Raw genomic sequence first — 21,579 nt, 5'->3', positions numbered from 1 at the left:
TACATTATGTGATGTTATGTATAAAATGTTACATATAATGTATGTGAGACCTGTTCCATAATAAAAAGTAAAAAGAAAAATTTAAAGGATAAGCCACTAAAGGGAATTCAATAAATGTAAGCCCCATTGGGATAACATGACTTTTCTTCCTAAAATGCCATCATTTAAATTAGAGGAAAATCAACAGAAACATTCCTGTTAATCGCATTTTATGTTCGTAATTTTAGCTTTGCACAACTAACAGAGCTTGGGAGAAGTTGCATTTGGGGAAAAAAGCAGCTTGGGAGTAAAAAACTGGAGTCAGTCCAGGTATATTTATGTGATTATTATAGAAGAATAAATAAATAAAATAATCTATGACAATGTACCATGTTCCAAAAAGATTTACAAAACCAAAGTACATAAACTTTAGGGGAATCTATACTCTGATTTTAAAAAAAAACAGATGAAGAATTAACATGGAAATGCCACAGAGACTTTGGCAACCTACTTTATCCAAGTTATACACCTCAGTTAGTTTTAACCCACACAAACTAAATGATCATAGCCTTTTGTAAATGTCATCAAATAGCTAAGCACATTCCAATGAATTAGCTCCCTTTGTTAATGATCTACAGTTTTACGGGGAGCTATTTCAGCACAAGACAAGCATGGGGACTCTAGAGCCAGACCACCTGACTTCGAATCTCAACTCCTTCATCATTTAGTGGTGTGATAATCTGGGGCGGATTGCTTACTTCTCCTAACCTCATTTTCCTCCTCTGTCAAATAGAGATAAAAATTCTACCTAGTTTGAAGGATTGTTAATAACACTACCTAGTTTAAAGAGCTGGCATTTAGGAAAAACTCCTTGAAATTTATCACGATTGTCTTTATATAGCAAAGATGCAGTAAGCATTTTCTGGACTCTGTATTCTAAATGTCCCATTTCAGGGTTTGTAGAACTTCTGGTCTACTGTCCCTTATCCATAGTGCGAAATTCCCAAACTATGAAAACCACGAGTTTGGAGGAAATTTACTTGGCAATAAAACCTGACTTGATGTAAACTTATTTGACAGCACAATCTGACTTAAGCAGACACAAGGCCATTTACACTACATATTTAACCCAGCTTAGTATGACTATTCATACATTTTGCTGCAAAAATATTTATATACTTGTTTCCTGTATTATCCCAGCCTGTATGGCTTTTAAATGTCCCATCAGGCTCAGGGCTCCAAACAAGGGATAAGGACCTGAGCCACGAGTTTTCAGAGCTCAAACCTCTTTATTTCAAAACAAACCAACCAATAAAACACCTCTTTATTTCTTAAACGCAAAAAGAATAAGAAAGACATTCTTTGTTGTCAAAAAAAAGACCTTTAATAAACCACTTAAAATGTTAAGTTTTCTCTGATAACTAAGGCCTAACCACTCACCATTTGCTGGGTAACCAGGTGTGAGAGGGTCCCCTGCCCCATTAAGATTTAAGATATTTCCACGCTGGACACCGCCTCCAGGAAGATTCCAGCCCTCTGGGTAGGACGCCACCCCAGGATAAAAGTAGTCGGCAGGGTCCGAGTACAGAATGACTCCTTTGGCGCCCGCCAGCTGGGCGTTTTTAACCTGTAAAATGCAATGCCTCTCTTACTTCATGTTGGTTGTTCCAAATTTGATCTTTTCAACTGGCAATATCATCCTTAAACAAGTAACCACATGTTTTATCTTTAATCATCGTAGGTCTATCATTAGACCTACAACAAAGAATATCTGACAGAAAATTGACTTTTTTCTACAAGCTCTAAAGTGTTAGCCCTCTAAGCAGCAGTGTGTGGATAATGCACACGTTAGTGGTAGCGAGGACTTCCTGTTTCCTTCCCCTACTCTAGACGCACAATAAACAGGCCAGAGTCCAAATTTTTTTCTATGCTCGAAAGGGAATACTTCTGAATTTTAATTTCCCACAAAGGAGAAAAATTATATATATACATACATATATATATAGTTTAATTATATGTTAAATTAATGTATACTGTAGATTATATATATAAACAAATCAAATGACAGCAACTTTAAAAACTGCTATGTATGTATAAATCGGTTTTTCTCATTACTTACAACAGCAATTCATATTAAAGTTAACATAGTAAATATTTTCAAAGTTAATCTTTCAACCAAAGCTACTGAATCAAGGTCAACAACAAATTCAATGCACACTATTTTTTTTTGCAGACCATTGGCATTCTTTGCAAGTATGGAGAAAATCTGCTCTATTCTCCCTGATCTGTTGTTACACTGGCCACATTGCAATGACCCAATTTACAACCCCCGTCTATAGGGTCTCAGAGGGTTCCTCCCTATGAGGAGGGCCTGTGCAGAGCATGAGAGGATCGTGGTCCTCAGAAAGTGTCAAGGATATGATTTCACATGTAGAAATACGATATAACTTCATATTTGTGGAGAACGAAAAAGAGATGATTTTTACCTTATTTCCTCTAAAAATTTCCCCATATCTGGCAATCACAATCTTCCCAGAGCAATTGATTTTCATGTCCCGCTCCAGTTTAAAGAAGTCTTCTGTCCGTGCATAATTAACATACACTAGATCACCCTGTTGAGATCACAAATCATTTAGGACAACGAAAATGAACACATGGAGGTTTCTCCTCATGGGGACTGTTTCACATCTTTGAAATAAGGAAGAGGCAAGAGCATTCAAGAGGCTCGGAGAAGCAGAAGCCTCAGATAAGAGAGTCGGGGAGAAACAAACTTGAATCCAGACAGTAATTAGCTGGGTTACAGACATAGGAATTTATGTCTCTATGGTAGCTATAAAGCTATAAAAGCACTCCCCAAGGGAAAATGTGTATAAATATATACACTGCTACATGAAATTGGAAGGGGTCCAGGCACCCTAGAGGAAGAAGATCTCGAGAAGAGACCTTTGCTCCCTGAAGTACATTTATAAATAGTAGCTTAATGGGTCTTCCCAACCACTAGGTAAGGAAGAAAGGTGAGGTAATATCACTGCTTTACAGATCTGGTTTCACATCACTGCGCATGGCTATGTGCACAGTCCAGTGTCACATAATAATGCTTAGTCAACAAGGGACAGCATGTACAATGGAGACATACCATACAGCCTAGACGTGTAGAGAGCTCTACCAGATAGATTTGTGTAAGTGTCTCTATGATGTTTGGACAGTGACAAAATCACCTAATACTGCTCTTTGTAGAACATATTTCCAGTGGCATATGACTGTACTTTCACGTGTAAAATGCCCTGTTAGATTAGATCAATATTCTTCAAACATATTTTGCTCATCTACTCCCGAAATTGATTTTGAAAAGTACTGTTTTTAAGTTAACATCTAAAATGTTTTATCATACTTTAAGGGGCTGCAAATAAAGCAATTTTAGCATATTGTAAATATTAATATACTTAAGCAATTTTACCTCAATTTTTATGTGTCCAAAGGAATTGAAATACTATTATAATTTACTATTCAACATCATCATTTTAAAAATACAGGAATACACTCTTCTCTTTAGTCAGAATTTTATCATTACTTTTTCTCCCTCGAACTTGTATACTGTTCCTCTTCCCCAAAAACATTCCACTCTCAAGTAAAATATATTTGTGCTGGACACTGGCATATGCTGCGCATACTTTCCTTCAGTGAGAGGATCTTGCTCCAGCTGCAGAGAAGGCTCTCTGCAGGCAGACTTGCACAGTCAGACCCATGCTCAAGGTCAACTATAGCCACCTTGCTCAAAGTCATGTCTCTTTTTAGGATGCCACACATTCAGTGACCAATTAATGTGGAAGTATTATGACCTGGACAACTTAGTCTAACCTAGGACCATTCTGACAGGCAATTCTGACTCCAGAACTGCACCTTGTGTAAGCTGAGGGTGTCCTTGATCTGACACTGAGATGAGGCTTGTCCCTCTGCGTAACCCCAGCTTTGCTCCCCTGCCTGCTGAAAATATAGATCTCAGGAGAACACTCCTTAATTGACATCTAGTGTGTTAAATTCCATTTCCATTTCTAGGTATGCCTGAAAGTCTTTTATTAATTATTGTCAAACTCTCCTTGATTAAGAACGTATAAATTGAATTTTTAAAAATACATATTTCCTATGACAGGTTATATGTGCTGCCACGTCCAGTCCCAGTGCCAACCATGCTGTCTGACAAAGTCCGAGCATGGGGAGGACGACTTCAAAGAAGCGTGTTCCGGCCTGGCAGACGTGGCATGAATGGATATGTGGTGTTGATCTTAATGTTGCTGTCTCTTGGTGTTCTAACCTCTACCTTTCTGGTAATTTGGAATCTCCTAGAAATGCTGACCATTCTCAGAGCTGAACAGCAACTAAGTCAGGCTGAGAACAATATCACCTTGGCCTTTCCCCAAAATAACACCTCCTTCCCTGACCTGATTAAGCAGCTGTAGGATATGACGATATCAGCTAGTAGGGGGCCTGGAATACCCAAGGCAGCCCCCTTAAGTAAGTCCCGAGGCAAATCCCCTCTAATGAAATAGCCCCTGAATGTCTAAAGTTGTTAGAATAACAGCCCCTCCTTTACCTTGAATAGGGATATATATCTATGGTCAAAATAACTTTTGTTTAATATAATTGAAACTATGGGAACTTTTGCATTTTTCCTAATCACCTTTTTGTTGATTTTTTTTGCTTAACTGATTATACTATGCACCTGTAAATGTTAATCACTACCAGAAATGAAAATATAAGAAACCTGCTTGTACTTGCAATAAACGGAACAGTGCTTCACCTGCCTTTGAGCTGTGTAAGTTGCCTGTTACCCATCTCCGACGCCTATCCTCACTTCGAGGGACCCCTGGACCCTGCTAAGGCAGGACCGCGGCAATGTGCTATGAAAATTCTTCAGAAGTAAGTTATTATTGTTGGCAGTATCCAATTGAATGTAACAACTTTATTACAAATTTGTATAAATGATACATAAGCACAAAGTTGTTCTTGAAATGTATCTCAATGCTATGGAATGTTAAAACATTAGGTTATGGACCTGTGAACAAATAAATTATTACCATAGCGAAGACAGGACTTAGCATCAGTTCTGTTCACATTGTTTTGTTTTTAGACATAAGTTCTGAGAAAACTTGGGATAGGAATGAGAGAACTGTTGTTATGAAATCTCCACTCAATTATTCAAATTCCTTCCAAGTCACAAACCCAGAATCATACACTGGTCTATTATCCAAGTTAATTCTAATGATACCAGCTGGAAACTCAGGCCCATCTTTAACTTGTTTCTATTGCAAACCATTTTAATCACCAAGTCATTTGTTACCCAGCAATTGGAATATTTCTCTAGCATCTCTTTGATTTTTACAACTTGGAAATATGTTTAGATTGTTTTAGGATGGGTGGGTGATAATTTGCATTCATAAAGTAAGAGAAAAATGACTGTAAATAAGGAGGTGGGGACAGAGTACCAGCAGGATCTCACCACAGGCTAGTTCTCAGTTCCATCAGAGTACCCTGAGACACTGATGATGCAACTCGGCTCCTTAAATGGGATCCTGCCTGTATTTGGAAATCTTCACACATCCTAGCTTGAAGCCCCTCTCCTGGGTGATTTCTAACATCCTATAGTTTTATTTTGGTTATCATTTTCTGCTTTCACTACATTCCTCATTGCATGTGCAAAACAAATTAATTAACAGATTAATTAATTAATTAATTAATTAAAATAGTTTCCAAACTGATTCTAAGGCATGACAAATTCATGGAAGATACATCATATTATGGGCCCAGCAGTGTTCTAGGAATTAGGGATACGCCAAATCCATGTCCTTGAAGTAACTTACATTCAGGGGGAAAGCAGAGATAAGATAATAGGTAATAAATTTAATAGCTAAGTAAATTACACACTATATTAAAAAGGTGATAAATGCTGTAGAAAAAAGTTTTTAAAGAGTAAATAGAGGCAAACAGTGAACTGCTTGGGTGGAACTGTATCATTTATTTAATTTTTAAAAAGATTTTATTTATTTACTTTTAGAGAGGGGAAGGGAGGGAGAAAAAGATGAAGAGAAACATCGAAGTGTAGTTGCCTCTTGCACACCCCCACCACCGGGGGACCTGGCCTGCAACCCAGGCATGTGCCCTAGACTGGGAATTGAACCAGACAACTTTTGGTTCCTAGGCGGGGACTCAATCCACTGAGCTGCACCAGCCAGGACTCAGGTCGGACAATTTTATATAAGAGGAAATTCTACTGAGAAGGCAACATTTGAATCCTTGCTTCAGTAAAAGAATTACTTTCAGCTCTTTTATTTCTTCCTAAGACCAATGCAATGTTAATGTACTACTAATGATAGTACTGTATGTCTGATTTATAACTTTTTTAATTTATTGATTTGAGAGAGAGAGGGAGAGAGAGAGATTTGTTATTCCACTTATTTATGCATTCATTGGCTGATTCTTATGTGTGCCCTGAGCTGGAATCAAACCTTCAACCTTGGTGAATATGGATAATGCTTTAACCTGCCCAGGGCTGTCTTATCTATAATTGTTAACCCCTTTTGGAGTTCACTCATTCTAATTGTGACTACAGAGATATTAACCAATCTAATTTCAGTGAATTTTTAGTGTAAATGTCCTACTTGAAATTTAACCTGTTTAATATCACCAATTTCAGAGAGACTACTTATTTAAATGTCAGTAAATTTTGGCTATTTTTGATAAATCTACAATCCTCACACAAAAATAGTTACAATAGAAAAAGGACTGAAGAAGACATTAGTTTTAAAATGAGGATAAATTTTGAAAATGAAAACAAGTGTGATGGATATGCAAGTTGTCACTGTGAATTAGAAAAAAGCTTTGTTTTCAGACAATGACATTGTAAAGTTTACACTGTCCATTGTTTTCTGACTGGGAGTAAATACAATCTTGCACTGTTAGCCTAGAATTTTCCATTTCTTGCAAGCTTTCATCTTCCTGCTGTTGTTAATAGGGACAGAATTGAGAGGCAAGACCAGTATTATTAAAGCATGGTTCTTGAACCCTGAGAATCAACATCACCTGGGACCTTGGAAAGAAACTGTCAACCTTCAGCTATGAAGGAACTAGAATCTGAGTTTTACAACCCTCTGGATTATTTTGATATGTGCTGAAGTTTGAGGTCCCATGGATTAGACTATATTATATGGACATTGTCAAATTGCTATTTTCAAATAGGCTAAAGCAAAACCTAGTATTTCACACTCCAGAGGATTCAGATGAAAAGTGGAAAATTACTTACAGTGAAATACTTTAAGCATACATAGAGATATACATAATTTTTTTAAAAATTAACACTCAACTGGTGGGGTTACAGGTGATTGAGTAAAGCACACCAGCCAGCAAGCTCACCCAGTATTTGAACACAGACAACAATCCCATTCAGAATCATGTGCTCTTTCTATCTTCTGATTAATCTGTAACAGTTTAAGTCTACTTGAAAAATGTGAGTTATGAGTGGAATAGACTAATTCTTATCAAAGTTCAAAAACTATCTGGGGAATTTTACTCCCCAAATAGTTTTTACTCCAAAACAAATGTGTGTATATTTTTTTCCTTATACTATTCTGTCTTCCCATCCAGAATATAATATTTCTTTATACCTAATATTTTCACTGCTCTATAAATTTCAGTGTTCTTCACTAGTTCACATTCATTTATCTTTAAGATTTTTAAAGTGTATTTTATATTTTATGACTATTTTATTTTATTTATTTTTATGTCTATTTTAAATTAAATTTGTTTTATTCTCTGCTATTATATACTATTTGTCCTTTTACATGCACATATATATTTAACTCCAATCTGGTAATATTAATACTATTTTTATAACAAAGATGTATTAGTGCTTTTTTACATTCTGCTTATACAGACATATCACTATAAATATTAAAGGAGGGAATTAATAAACAACATCCAAAGTGTATAAACATAAAGATAATAGACAATACCAAAATTAAGTATTTATTTTAAATAAAGGGCAACATAGGTAATGAACAAGTAGGTAAAAAATTAGAGGATATTTGCAATATTTAAACTAACATGAGATTAATAACTATTATATTTAAGAAATAATATTGCTGATTGTTGCATCCTTTATATCTACCTGATGTTAATTATAAAATTATTAAATAATTGCAAACATTCTTTTTATGTGCTAATTTTAGGGAGGATTTTTCTAATATAAAATCATGAAGTATAATGTATATTATTTATTTGAAGTGAATATTATATAACCAATAAAGTTATTCTTCTAAGTTTGTGACATTTTAAAATTATAAATAAGTTAATCAATGAAAAACATTTAAAAACAATAAAATAATGTGTTGTTTTACCTTACTTACTAAAAAATATGGCATTGACTGATATTAAATCATCCTTATAAATCCTAACTGATATCATTTAATTCTAAATGCAATTGTTTTTTTACCCAGGATGTTTTCAATAATAGACTAAGCCCTGACTTCTCTGTGAGTGATACTTCAATATGCCCAAGTACCCATTAGCAACTTCTTGTGAATATATACCAGGCACCTCAAACTTAGTATGTCCAAAATTGACATACTAAGTTTGTCAATTATGACATAGTAAGTATGACATAATATGACATACATATTATAGTAGGAGAGAGAACTTGTAAAAAGACACTAATAAATTATATTCAACTCTTTCAAATTTAGCTTTCTTATAAAAAACAGTCAGACAATTGTTATGCACAGTGCTTTACTGAGCAAATCACATAAAACTTTCTAGAATGGACATTTATTCTCTTCATTTGAAAATGGCAACAATACTATTATTCAAATTCTTTGAAAATTAATCAGTGCAATACAATAGTAAGATGCAGCATTTCCACACAATGGAAATTACTTGACAAGAAGAGTGAACAAACTTCTGATAAATGTTAAAACATGAATCTCACAGATTATGCTTAGTAAAAGAAACTAGACACAAATAATTACATGCTATAAAACTCCATTTATATTAATTTCTAGAATAGGCAAAACTAATGAATGGTAGCAAAAATAATAAGAATGGTAGTTTTGGGATGTGTGGAACCGATTGAGAAGAGGCATAAAGGTACTTTTGGAAGTAATGGTAATAGTCTGTGTGTTGACGGGGTTTGAATTGCAAAAGTATATGCATCTGTCAAGTCAATAAATGTACCTTTTGGATTTATGGACCTCATTGCAATAAAATTTATCTTAAACTATAAACACAAAAGAATAAATATTTCTGTTCTTACTAAGAAATTCTAATTCCTTAAATGTGAAAAAAAGGTGAATTTGACTTGTATCAAAAAACCTTTTTGTTGTCCTCTTAATTATTGCCTGGATGAATGAGGGGGTTCTCGTTATTTTTACTTTACTGCATGGGGTTTTTACCTCTGGCATTCCTTGCGGAGAGAAAGCACTAAAAGGTGGCACAACATCGGAAACATTTTCGTATCCTGGAGGAGGTGGTTCAAATAATGACGTGTTGAAAATCTAGGGAAACAAAATACAATAATCACAAGTAAATCAGGTAAAGTTTGATTACCACAATCAAATAAGGAAAACCATGTATTATCTTTTTTGTCAGTAGCTGGTTAATCAATCTGTCAGTATTTTGAGAATACATATTAAATACCTAGCACTGTGAGATGCTTTTTATTCATTGTGAGATGAATAAATTAGAGACCCTGAAAGAATCTATAAATACCAGCTTTTGATTTAGGAGAAAAGTTTTATTATGCAAATGAAAAGTAACATTGTAGTAATCATAGTCACAACAGTGCAAAGATAAGTCCTTAGGAACAAATTAAACATTAAATGCAAGTCAATAAAAAATTAGATTTTGGGGGGAATCCATATCTGATAGAATCTAGATATATAAACAACATTTACTCTGAAAAGAACTAGAAACACAAAACCAAACATAAAATACTATGTTTTTAAGTGGTTTCCTGAATTAGGGGGAAAAAAGGCCAGGAAAGAATCAGAAACTCAAAAAATAATAGAAAAGCAGGAATTCTGAGATGAGCACTAAAACCTGTCCTTCCCTTAGCTGGATCCCTCAGAGCCTGGGTCTCCATGGGAGGGGCAGAGGGGTTGAAAGACAAGTCCAAAGCCCATCAAATAATAGAGCCAAAGAGAAGAACTCTGAACAAAAGCTGGGTCTTCAAAAAACAACAACCTTTAGGTTGACAGGTATAAAATAAAAATATATTTGTCTTACAAAAAGCAATGGCTCATGGTAGAGGAAAAAATTGCCTCAGAGAATTCATAATTATATAATTATATAATTGCTAATATATAGTACTTAGGTTACTTAAACCTCCTTGCTATGTGACTTACTCTTTCTTTTCTTCCCCTAACGCTTCTTTCCTCCTCTTATCTTTTTTTGATTGGTTAATCTTAGTTTTATTTCTATTGGTAGTTTGGAAACTGAAAAAAATTTATTCCTACTTAACAAAGTTACAGCAAATATCAAAAATAAAGATGAAACATTAAAAACATTCCCCTCAAGTCAAGGATATCTGCCATCACCACTTCTTTTCAATTGGGCCAGTACAGTAATACAGAGGATGATGGGAGTTGGGGAGCGAATCTGGGCTGATAGCATGTTGCACTAACTGAAGCTGACAGAACCTAACATGACTCTGAATCAACTCCTACCCCCCCAAAATCCTCACATCTTCCATATTCTCCATAACTTTTCTGCAACCCACATAGGGTGCAAACTCATCCGAATCACTGGGAAAGATTATTTAAAAATGTACTTAAGTGCCATAAAAATCCATCTAGAAAAGAAGTCACTACATCAGCAAGTCTTTCAGCCAAGGCAGTATTCAAGCTTGTCTCACTTGATTTGCCTTTTTACTAATCTTCAATGTCACAGCCCTACTGAGCAAGTAGATTCTAAAGTGAGTTTATGAGTTATTCTTACAGCTAGCAAAAGTTTTTTAAGGTCAAGGTAATAGCTTTCTTGGGTGACTCTTTCAAAGGCACACTACACACCAATGAACATTGCTCATGTTCCAGAATTCACTAATATAGTTTCAAATTAGGTATTCTGAGCAAAACTAAAACATGGCTTACAAATTTCTATTTACTTGTTAGGACAAAAAGTCAATATATAGTTCAATTTATATAGTATGTTACCTCTACAGAAACAAAGGAAAAAGAATGTATCTGTATATATTTAAAGTATTTCTGGAATCTACAAAACACCAATATCTGTTGCCTGTGAGAGGTGGATCTTGTCTGTGTTGCACAGAAGAATAAAAGTTTACAGTTTACCATGCATTTCAGCTACAAATAGTCACAATAACTAAACTACCCTGGGATATGAGGGGACAATAAGAGAGCATTTGTATAACAGGGCAGAGTGATGAAAATGGAGCTGAACTATCAGAATGTCAAAAGATGATGCCTAAATCTGAAACACAAGCAGTAATAAGCATGGTATCTAAGGAAATAGAGGTAAATATCAAAAGAAAGAGCTCATGGTTGAATAGTGCTTGCCTCAAGGAAGGGGGAACTAGGAAGGAAACAAGGTGCTTTAGAGAGCTATGTGACTCTTCATGCACAGGTGTGACAGATTAAAATCTACATGAAAACAAAAAATATCTAAATGAAAATGAACTAATGATATAACTGAAAAATATTAAAAACCTTTAGGCAACTAACACCATTCAGGAAAATCTGCAAAATGAAATTTCTACATGATATGTTTATATTATGTAACAGGCTTTAGGAATTCCATAAATAAAATAATATGAAAGTATTATTTTGTTGTGGACTGCGCTGCCTGGTTTCAGGAATTGTAACTCTCTACCCGCTGTGGCTAAGAATGAGGCAGTGACCTCTGGAATGCAAGAAATGCGAGCTGCAGGAGACAGCTTGTCTCTGGTAGCAAATGCTGCCTCAGTTTCCTCCCTGCCCCCAAAGCAGGGTCGGAAGTCCTTGACCGGTAAGACCCCTTAGAGGAGGGGCAACTTAGGCTAGACACAATCACTTGGGAGGCCATCATGGAAGAACGGGGGGGGGGGAGTGGGGGGGCTGCAACAAAGAGCAATGGACTCTCGCTCTCAGGCTTTGAGATAGCCCAAGTTCCCACGTTCTCTGGGTGAAGCGCTTCCTGGCTCTAATCCCCTTAAGCCTGAATACCTGTTGGGGAGGGGTGCAGCTTCTTGCCTTGCTAGTGCTTGTCCAGTGGGGAGGAAATCTGGCATCACAAAGACTTCCTGAAAAGCCTGTGAAATCTGCTCTGCTAAGAGTGCTTTCATTCATGTGTTAAGGGTTCAAGCAGGAAACTCTAAAACTCTCTTCCTGACAGACTCTGGCTCAGACCAAGTCCTCAGATTTCTTTGAAATGTTATCTGCTATTTTATCCTTGCTGCCCTGTATTCCTGTGTATTACAACCCAATAAAGGACCCTGGAGGAGGGAGCTCAACACCTTTTTCCCCTGAGTAACTGGCCACTGCTCACAGCCTTTTTCCTCTGGGAAACTGACCACCTCTCCTCCCCAAGCAGATCACAACATGAGAGTCATGTTTACTCTCATCCGTGGCACAAGGGGGGACTTGCGAGGAAAGTCACCCCCACATTATTTTAGTAATACTAAAATTATTATTATTTAAGTAATAATATACAAGTATTTATTCTATAAATACCTATAATGGCAAAAATAGCAAAATGCAGAAAGAAAGCAAAAATACAGGCAAAACTGGAGTTTAAGAAGAAAAAAAAGACTGAAAGTTTGCTATTTTCCTGATTGTACATAGACAACCCCCAAATTCAATAGATCAATACAGAGGTTTAAGCATATGTGTATTTTTTTTACATTATCAATAATAATCAAGCTTTATCACTGAAAAATTTGGATGGACATACTTGAAGTTATATACAATTTAGAAGCCCCAGCCAATAAAAAGACTAGAGGAAGCCAGCTAAATGGAAAGGGGTTATTATAGTAAGGTATGGCAGCTCTAAAAATAAGATAAGCTAACTAGCAATGAAGATGAGTTCTGAGTTTTCATACTGAACACATTTCATATTAAGAAATAACCTCGACTACTTGTTTTATCGTCTCTTTCTTAAGTATGTTCCTTAACTTGGAAACAAGATTGTAAACTTTTTAGACTAGAACTTCCTGATGGAGGCATAGGTAAACACGCATCATCAAAGAAGCCACATTCATCCAGACAGGTAGGACGGGCAGAGAAACTCGATGGGTGGAGAGGCATGGAGGCAGCAGAATGGGCAGCCCCACCTTCCCATGTGGTAGGTAAAAATCGGGAGGGTTACCTTGGGAGTGAGCAATCCTAGCCCCAGGCTAGACCACACAGCTCAGGGTTCAAGTGTTAGGAAGATAAAATCCCATAACTTCTGGCTGTAAAAACCAGTGGGAATTAGGGCAGCAGAAGAAACGGCTGGATTTTCAGGATACGCTGTATAAAGGGCCCAAATGGACTGAAAACATACAGACACACCCCTCTGGCATCCAGCATTAGGACAACAGCTGGAAGGACAACAGTTTGCCATTCACTAGGCAAACCTCCAGAAGCCAGGCAGTGGCATTGTTCCCTCTCCGAGCCCTCCCCTGACACAGAGCCACAAAGTGGTGAAGCTGGTTGTCCTCACACTTTTCTGCAATAGGCCATGCTACTAAGACAGTAATCAAAGCACCTCTACCTAATACAGAGAAACAAACACATGGAGGAGACAAAGAAATACAGCCCAAATGAAAGAACAGAACAAAACACCAGAAAAAGAACTAAACGGAACAGAGATAGCCAACCTATGAGTTGCAGAGTTCAAAATACTGGTGATCAGGATACTCAAAGAAATAACTGAGCATAGCAATAAAATAAAAAAGACCCAGGAGGAAAGGAAGTTTACACTAAATGAAACAAAGAAAAATCTACAGGAGACCAGCAGTGGTGGAGTTGAAGCTGGAATTCAAACCAACAGTTTGGAACATAAGAAAAAAATAAGCATCAACCAGAACAGCAAGAAGAAAAAAGAATTTTTTTAAAAAGGATAATATAAGGAGCCTCTGGGACATCTCCAAACATACCAACATCTGAATTGTAGAGATGACAGAAGGAGAAAAGAAAGAGCACAAAATTGAAAACTTATTTGAAAAAATAATGAAAGAAAACTTATTTAATTTGGTGAAGGAAATAGACATGCAAGTCCAGAAAGCACAGAGAATCCCAAACAATCTGGATCCAAGTAGGAACACACCAAGGCACATCATAATTAAAATGCCAAAGCTTAAAGATAAAGAACCTTAAAAGCAGCAAGAGAAAAACAGAGAGTTTGCTATAAAAGATTTCCTATAAGACTATCAGCTGATTTCTCAAAAGAAACTTTGCAGGCAAGAAGCAACTGGCAAGAAGTATTCAAAGTGATAAAAAGCAAGGGCCCACAGCCAAGATTACTCTATCCAGCAAAGCTATCATTTAGAATGGAAGGGCAGAGAAAGTGCTTCCCAGACAAGGTAAAGCTAAAGGAGTTCAGCATCATCAAGCCTTTATTATATGAAATGTTAAAGGGACTTACTTAAGAAAAAAAAAGATCAAGACTATGAACATTAAAATGGCAACAAATTCATAACCATCAACAACTGAATCTAAGAAAACAAACTAAGCAAAAAAAAAAACACAACAGGGACAGAATCACAAATACAGAGATCATATGGAGGGTAATCAACAGGGAAGGGAAAGGGGAATGGGAAAAAAAGTGTAGGGGTTAAGAAGCATAAATAGTAGGTTAAAAATAGACAGGGGAGTGTTAAGAACAGTATAGGAAATGGAGAAGCCAATGAACTTATATGCATAACCCATGGACATGAACTAAGGGGTGGGCATTGCTGCAGGGAAGGGGGGTACTGGGTAGAGAGGAGCAAAGAGGGAAAATTGGGACAACTGTAATAGCATAATCAATAAAATATCTTTTAAAATGTTAGACTAAAATAATTCTATATATAGTCTTTCTCATCAAACACTCTACCCTCCAAATGCCCATAACTGAGTTCTGGGTACAGAGCTAAAAAGATGACCATATGAGAAATCATCATTGAAAACCAATAAAAACCTGCTGTCTAAAATTACACCCTGGGTCTCTAACTTTCTGAGCAAGCCCAAACCAATGCAGTATCTTTTATAGTCTGAAACTATAAAAAATGTATCTATTTTAGTTACCTGGAAGCTTACTAATATCTCATATTCTATATTAGTGCACACTATTAAAAATAAAAATAGCAACTGTTATCAAGCATTAATTTCTCAGAATGTTTCCAATATCACATTAAATTCAAACATCATAACAAAGTTGATATTTGTAATAAGATATTAAAGGCATCATTCACCAGTTTCAATATTGATTTCTATCAATAATTGGAGAGGTTACAGTACATTATTGCATAGGAAGTGTTTGAAAAGGAGAGTTCTTTTTTATTTTTTTTACCTCATTTCCATTTTCATCAATTATTGAGATGTAGTTGGGATGACTCTTATTTGGATAGGACAACAATACATCATAATGGGCTAACTCAACAGAATCCAGGCCAAAATCTTTCCACTGAGATTGAATTTGCTTTGCAAGCTGGAAGTTTTGTTCTGTTCCTGCTAAATGTGGAATCCGTGTAAAATTACTGGTGAACAAAAAATGAAAGTGGTTAGAAATCTCAAATCAACTGATGAAGGCAGATTTACATAAATACTTCAAAATGTGACACATCAAAAAAGGAAAATGGTTGTATTATTGCATCAAATCAATTTTATTTTTATCAAATCAAATCAAAGTATATTTTTAAGTTTTCATGCTCTAATTTGTATTTATTCAAGGGGAAACTGGAGAAGCTGATCAGTGTAGAGAACTGTTATGTACAACCCTGTGGACATACCCCTGAACACTGGGTAAGGGAAGTGTCACATTCTTTTCTTAAAAGCCACTACTCAGAACTTTCACGGAACTGCCTGTCATTATTTCACTGTGCAAAATAATTTGAAAGATATAAATATTTTCATCCAAAATACTAAACTGTGCTTTGCCAACAGTTACTGATAATCATATTTCTTTTTAAATATTGAAAGTTACAGTCAAGTGAGAAACCTTTTGATTAAAAGCCACTTATAAGTGGAAGTGTCTTCATTAAGGAATAATCTGGCCATATTTACACAGGCTGAAACTGAACTGTGTGTGCTCTATCTATCAGGCACAGTAGCAGGCACACTTAAAAATCTATGATGAGAATTAGTTTGACCAGAATTTTACATAGTTTTATATATTGACTTTTTTTTAGAGGATGAGGGAGGAGGGGAGAGAGAGAGAAAAAGATCTATTTGTTGTTCCACTTACCTGTGCGCTCATTGGTTGATTCTTGTGTGTGCCCTGACTGTGAATTGAAACTGCAACTTTGGCCATGGTGATGACACTGAAATCCCCTGAGCTACCTGTCCAGGGCTGACCAGGAATGTCTTTAACAACTAAATTATTAGGCCAAAATTTTGTCTACTAGATATATTTTCATAAGTAGACTAATTTCTCATTTAATATGTCTAGATACTCGTGCTTTTGTTGGTTTCAATTTTTTACTCCTGGAAATTTGTTATTTCCTGAGCATTAAGTTCATTGTCATTTTCAACTTAATCTTCTTAAAGGAAAAAAGAAAATTTTATGTCTCAAAGCATCATATATCATGTAAAGACACTGGTTTATTTCTAGTTCATGAACTTCTTGAATTTATGAATTTCTGGCTCTAACTATGTAGGTCTTACAAAAGTCAACACACTTCCATTCTTATGGCAATTTTCTAAAAATTTACAGGAAACATGGCTATGACAATTCTAATTTCAAATGTTTTATTCTACTGTCTATCTAAACTTTTTATTTAAAAAATCAATTGCCAAGAAAAATAACTCAATTTTAAAACTTCCTGTGATTAATTTTTTATCCTCATCTTAGGACATGCTCATTGATTTTAGAGAGAGGGGAAGGGAAGGAGAGAGAGACAAACATTGATCAGTTGACTCTCACATGCTCCCCCCACTGGGTACCAAACCCCCAACCCAGGTACATGCCCTGACAGGAAATAGAACCCACGACCCTTTGGTTTATGAGACAATGCTCTACTCTACTGAGCCACACTGGACAGGGATCCTGTGATTACTTTTTATAATTATGTTAAAATGATTTATCTATTATTTTAATAATATAATTGCATTTAATAAAATAAGATAATTATATTTATTAAAATCTTCATCCAGTAAATTCTTAAGGGTTTAACACCTACATAGGATTTCTAATGTATATTTTCAAAATACAGTAACAAAAGAACACAATTTTTACTGACTTTATTGGGGGACCATGGGTTCACAAAACCACACAGGTTTCAAGAGTACAACTCAACAAAACACCGTCTGGGCACTGCATCCTGCGCCCATCCCCCCAAGCAAAGTCTCTTTCTGTCTCTGTTTTCCTCCCTCTGCCACCTTCACATATCTCCCATACTTCCCTTTCTAGCTGGCTAATGGCTATCACCACATTCTTATCTGTGTCTGTGTTTTACATGTATATATGTGTGTGTGTGTGTGTTTGTTTAATCCCTTCACCTTCTCTCATCCAGCTCCCCAACTTTTCTTCCCTCTGACCACTGTCAGTCTGTTTATTGTATCCATATTTCCATTTCCATTGTGCTTCTCAGTTTATTTTGTTCATTAGATTTCATATGTAAGTGAGATCATATGGTATTCATCTTTTTCTGACTGGCTTACTTAACTGAGCATAATAATCTCCAAATTCATCCATGCTGTCCAAAAAAATATAGCATTCCTTTGTATAAATGTACCACAGCTTTTTTATTCACTCATCTACCGATGGGCACTTGGGCTGTTTCCAGATCTTGGCTATTGTAAATAATGCTGCAATGAACATAGAGGTACACATATTCTTTCAAATTAGCATTTCAGGTTTCTTCAGATATATACCCAGAAGAGAGATCAATGAGTCCAAAGGAAGTTCCATGTTTGTTTACTGAATTTATTGGGGAGACATTGATTAATAAAATAGTATATGTTTTAGGTATACAATTCTATAATACATTACCTGTATACTGTATTGTGTGTTCATCATCCCAAGTCTTCTTCCATAATCATTTGTCCTCCCTTTAGCCTCTTCTACCTTCTTTCATCCCCTTGCCCTCTTATTTTTAATTTTTTGAAGAAACTCCACATTGCTTTCCACAGCGGCTGCATCACACCAATAGCACAGGAAGTTTCCCCTTTCTCCACATCTTTGTCAGCACTTAATTTGTTGATATATTGACAATAGCCATTCTAACAGGCATGCGATGGTATCTCATTATGATTTTAATTTGCACCTTTCTGATGATTGGTGACATTAAGCATTTTTTCATATGTCTATTAGCCATCTCTATGTACTCTTTGGAAAGTACCAATTCAGTCCTTTGCCAATTTTTCAATTGAGTTGTTTGTCTTCTCAGTGTTGAATTGTACAAGTCCTTTATAAGTTTTGAAAATTAACCCCTCATCAGATCCATCACTGGTAAATATATTCTCCCATTGTGTGTGTTTCCTTTCCATTTTGTTGATGGTATCTTTTGCTGTGCAAGTTTTTCAATTTGATGTAGTCCCGTTGTTTCTTTTTCCTCTTTGTTTTCCTTGCCCATGGTGATGTCTGCAAAAATATTGCTACTAGAAATGTCTGACATTTCACTGCTCATGGTCTCCTCTAGGATTTTTATGGTTTGGCAACTTCCATTTTGAATTTATAATTGTGTATGGCGTAAGTTGGTGATCTAGCTTTTCTTTTCTTTTCTTTTCTTTTTTTGCATGTATCTCTGCAATTTTCCCAACACAGTTTATTGAAGTGACTGTCTTTACTTTATTGTATTTAAGCCTCCTTTGTCAAATGTTAATTGACTATATGGTGTGGGTTTATTTGTAGGCTCTCTGTCCTATTCCACTGATCTAGATGCCTGTTCTCATGCCAGTACCATGCTGTTTTGTTTACTACAGCCTTCTAGTATAGTTTGAAATAAAGTTGTGTAATACAATTTGTTTTTCTTTCTTAAGATTGTTGAGGCTATCTGCGGTCTTGTGTGGGTATATATAAATTTTTGGAATATTTGTTCTAGATCTCTGATATATGCCATAGACATTCCAACAAGAATTGCATTGAATCCATAGATTGCTTTGGGTAGTATGGACATTTTAATGTTAATTTTCCTATCCATGAACACAGTATATGTCCTACTTATTTATATCCTCAATTTCTTTCTTTAGTATCTTATAACTTTTCAAGTATAGGTTTTTTACCTCCTTGGTTAAATGTATTTCTAAGTACCTTATGTTGTTGGTTGTTAAAATAGTAAATGGGATTGTTTTCTTCATTTCTCTTTCTGATAGTTCATTATTATTGTATACAAATACCAATGATTTTATGCCCTGTTGGCATGGCTCTGTGGATTGAGCACTGGCCTGTGTGTTACATTCCCAGTCAGGGCACATGGCTGGTTTGCAGGCTGGTCCTTGGTTGTGGGTGTGTGAGAGGGAACTGATTGGTGTTTTTCCCCTTCTCTTTCTCCTTCCCTTCCCCTCTCCCTGAAAATAAATAAAGTTTTTTTTTAAATGCCATTGATTTCCAAATATCAATTTTGTGTCCTGATACTTTGCAAATTGATTTTGTAAGATCTAGTTTTTGATGGAATCTTTTTTTTGTATCTCTTCACTCATCATAGTGATTTTTTTATTTTATTGATTATACCATTACAGTTGTTCTATTCCCCCCTTCATTCCCCTCCACCCACACACTCCCTCCCCCACCACTCCCCCCTCTTAGTTTATAACCACGTGTCTCAAGTTCTTTAGATTCTATACTTCCCCCACTATTCTTGCCCTCCCCCCTATCTTTTTTCTACCTACTGTCTGTGCTATTGTCTGTACCTTCTCCCCCTTCTCCTCCTCCCACTCCCCCTGTTGCTAACCCTCCATGTGATCTCCATTCCTATGGTTCCACTCCTGATCTAGCTGTCCTCTTGTTTTGCTTTTGTTTTAGGTGTGGTTGTTAATAACTGTGAGTTTGCTGTCCTTTCACTGTTGATATTTTTTATCTTCTTTTTCTTATATAAGTCCCTTTAGCATTTCATATAATAAGGGCTTGGTGATGATGAACTCCTTGAACTTGACCTTATCTGAGAAGCACTTTATCTGTCCTTCCATTCTAAATGAAAGTTTTGCTGGATAAAGCAATCTTGGCTGTAGGTTTTTGGATTTCATGACTTGGAATACTTCTTTCCAGCCCCTTCTTGCCTATAAGGTCTCTTTTGAGAAATCCAATGACAGTCTGATGGGTACGCCTTTGTAGGTGACTGTCCCCTTATCTCTTGCTGCTTCTAGGATTCTCTCCTTCATTTTAATCTTGGCTAATGTAATTATGATGTGCCTTGGTGTGTTCCTTCTTGGGTCCAACTTCTTTGGCACTCTCTGAGCTTCCTGGATTTCCTGGAAGTCAGACTGGGGAAGTTCTCCTTTATTATTTGTTCAAATAAGTGTTCCACTCATGGCTGTTTCTTTCCCCCTTCTGGTACCCCTATAACTTGGATGTTGGAATGTTTAAATATGTCCTGGAGGTTCCTAAGCCTCTCCTCATTTTTTTGAATTCTCATTTCTTCATTCCTTTCTGGTCGGATGTTTTATTCTTCCTTCTGGTCCATTCCATTGATTTGAGTCCCAGTTTCCTTTCCATCGCTATTGGTTTCCTGTGCATCTCCCTTCATTTCAATTAGTTTAGCCTTCATATGTTCCTCTAATTTGTGACTATAACCAACCAGTTCTGTGAGCATCCTGATAAACAGTGTCTTGAATTGTGCTTCTGAGAGGCTGGCAATTTCTTGGTCACTGAGAGTTATCGGCTCTGGGATTTTGAGTTCTTCTTGCACCATTTTTTGGGCTGTTCGTGCCTATTATGTAGCAGGATCAGATCCCTAGGTGTTAACCAGAGTGGGGCAACTCAGTCGCTGGGTTGTGACGCTGTATGTCGGGGCGGGGTCAAAGAGGAACAATGGTGTCCCGTCTGACACCTCCCGCCGCCACTCGCCGCCGCAGCCACAGGTGTCGCAGCTTCCACCATCACCGGGCCCACGAGTTTTGTCCCACTGCACGCAAGTGTGCCATCGCCGTCAGCCCTCGCCCCCTGGGGCCTGCGTGGTCCATCTCACTGTGCACGAATGTGCGACCGTGGTCAGTCTGCCCCACACCCTGACTGGGTTGGGACCACTTGCACACCTAGGTCGGGGGATCTGTCCTGCCTGACCCTGCTTCGCTGCTGGCTCCGCCCCTCTTACTGTCCCTGTTGAAAGGTTCGTCGTTGTCGGACTTCTGTATAATTCAATTTTCTGGTCTTTGGGTGTGTCTTTGTTCTCCAAACCTTTGTTGTATTCAAACTTGGTTGTGGGAGAAGGCACAGTGTTTCCACCTATGCCTCCATCTTGGCGGAAGTTCCTTGATGGAATCTTTAAAGTTTTCTACATAA

General features: G+C 36.6%; 1 protein-coding gene and 1 long non-coding RNA gene across 4 annotated transcripts in view; one reads left to right on the top strand and one right to left on the bottom strand.

Annotated features, from left to right (window-relative positions):
* LOC118984760 (Putative N-acetylated-alpha-linked acidic dipeptidase) overlaps window positions 1-21,579 on the bottom strand; it is a 75,289-nt gene that overhangs the window by 47,811 nt on the left and 5,899 nt on the right. For all 3 annotated transcript variants that reach the window (XM_037042934.1, XM_037042933.1, XM_037042935.1), the window contains 4 exons: window positions 15,493-15,679; window positions 9,420-9,521; window positions 2,466-2,591; window positions 1,420-1,606 (listed from right to left, as the gene is read on the bottom strand). In XM_037042934.1, the coding sequence (XP_036898829.1) occupies window positions 1,420-1,606; window positions 2,466-2,591; window positions 9,420-9,521; window positions 15,493-15,679 (602 nt within the window). The remainder of the gene's footprint in view (window positions 1-1,419; window positions 1,607-2,465; window positions 2,592-9,419; window positions 9,522-15,492; window positions 15,680-21,579) is intronic.
* LOC118984761 (uncharacterized) lies at window positions 206-19,027 on the top strand. Its single transcript, XR_005065985.1, has 3 exons — window positions 206-217; window positions 18,837-18,839; window positions 18,945-19,027. It is a non-coding gene; the product is annotated as an uncharacterized LOC118984761 (long non-coding RNA).

Source organism: Sturnira hondurensis, unplaced genomic scaffold (genome assembly GCF_014824575.4).
Source record: "Sturnira hondurensis isolate 20B ecotype Veracruz unplaced genomic scaffold, ASM1482457v3 Scaffold0003801, whole genome shotgun sequence".
NCBI classification, from domain to species: domain Eukaryota; kingdom Metazoa; phylum Chordata; class Mammalia; order Chiroptera; family Phyllostomidae; genus Sturnira; species Sturnira hondurensis.
This window is presented reverse-complemented; position numbering and strand designations above follow the sequence as displayed.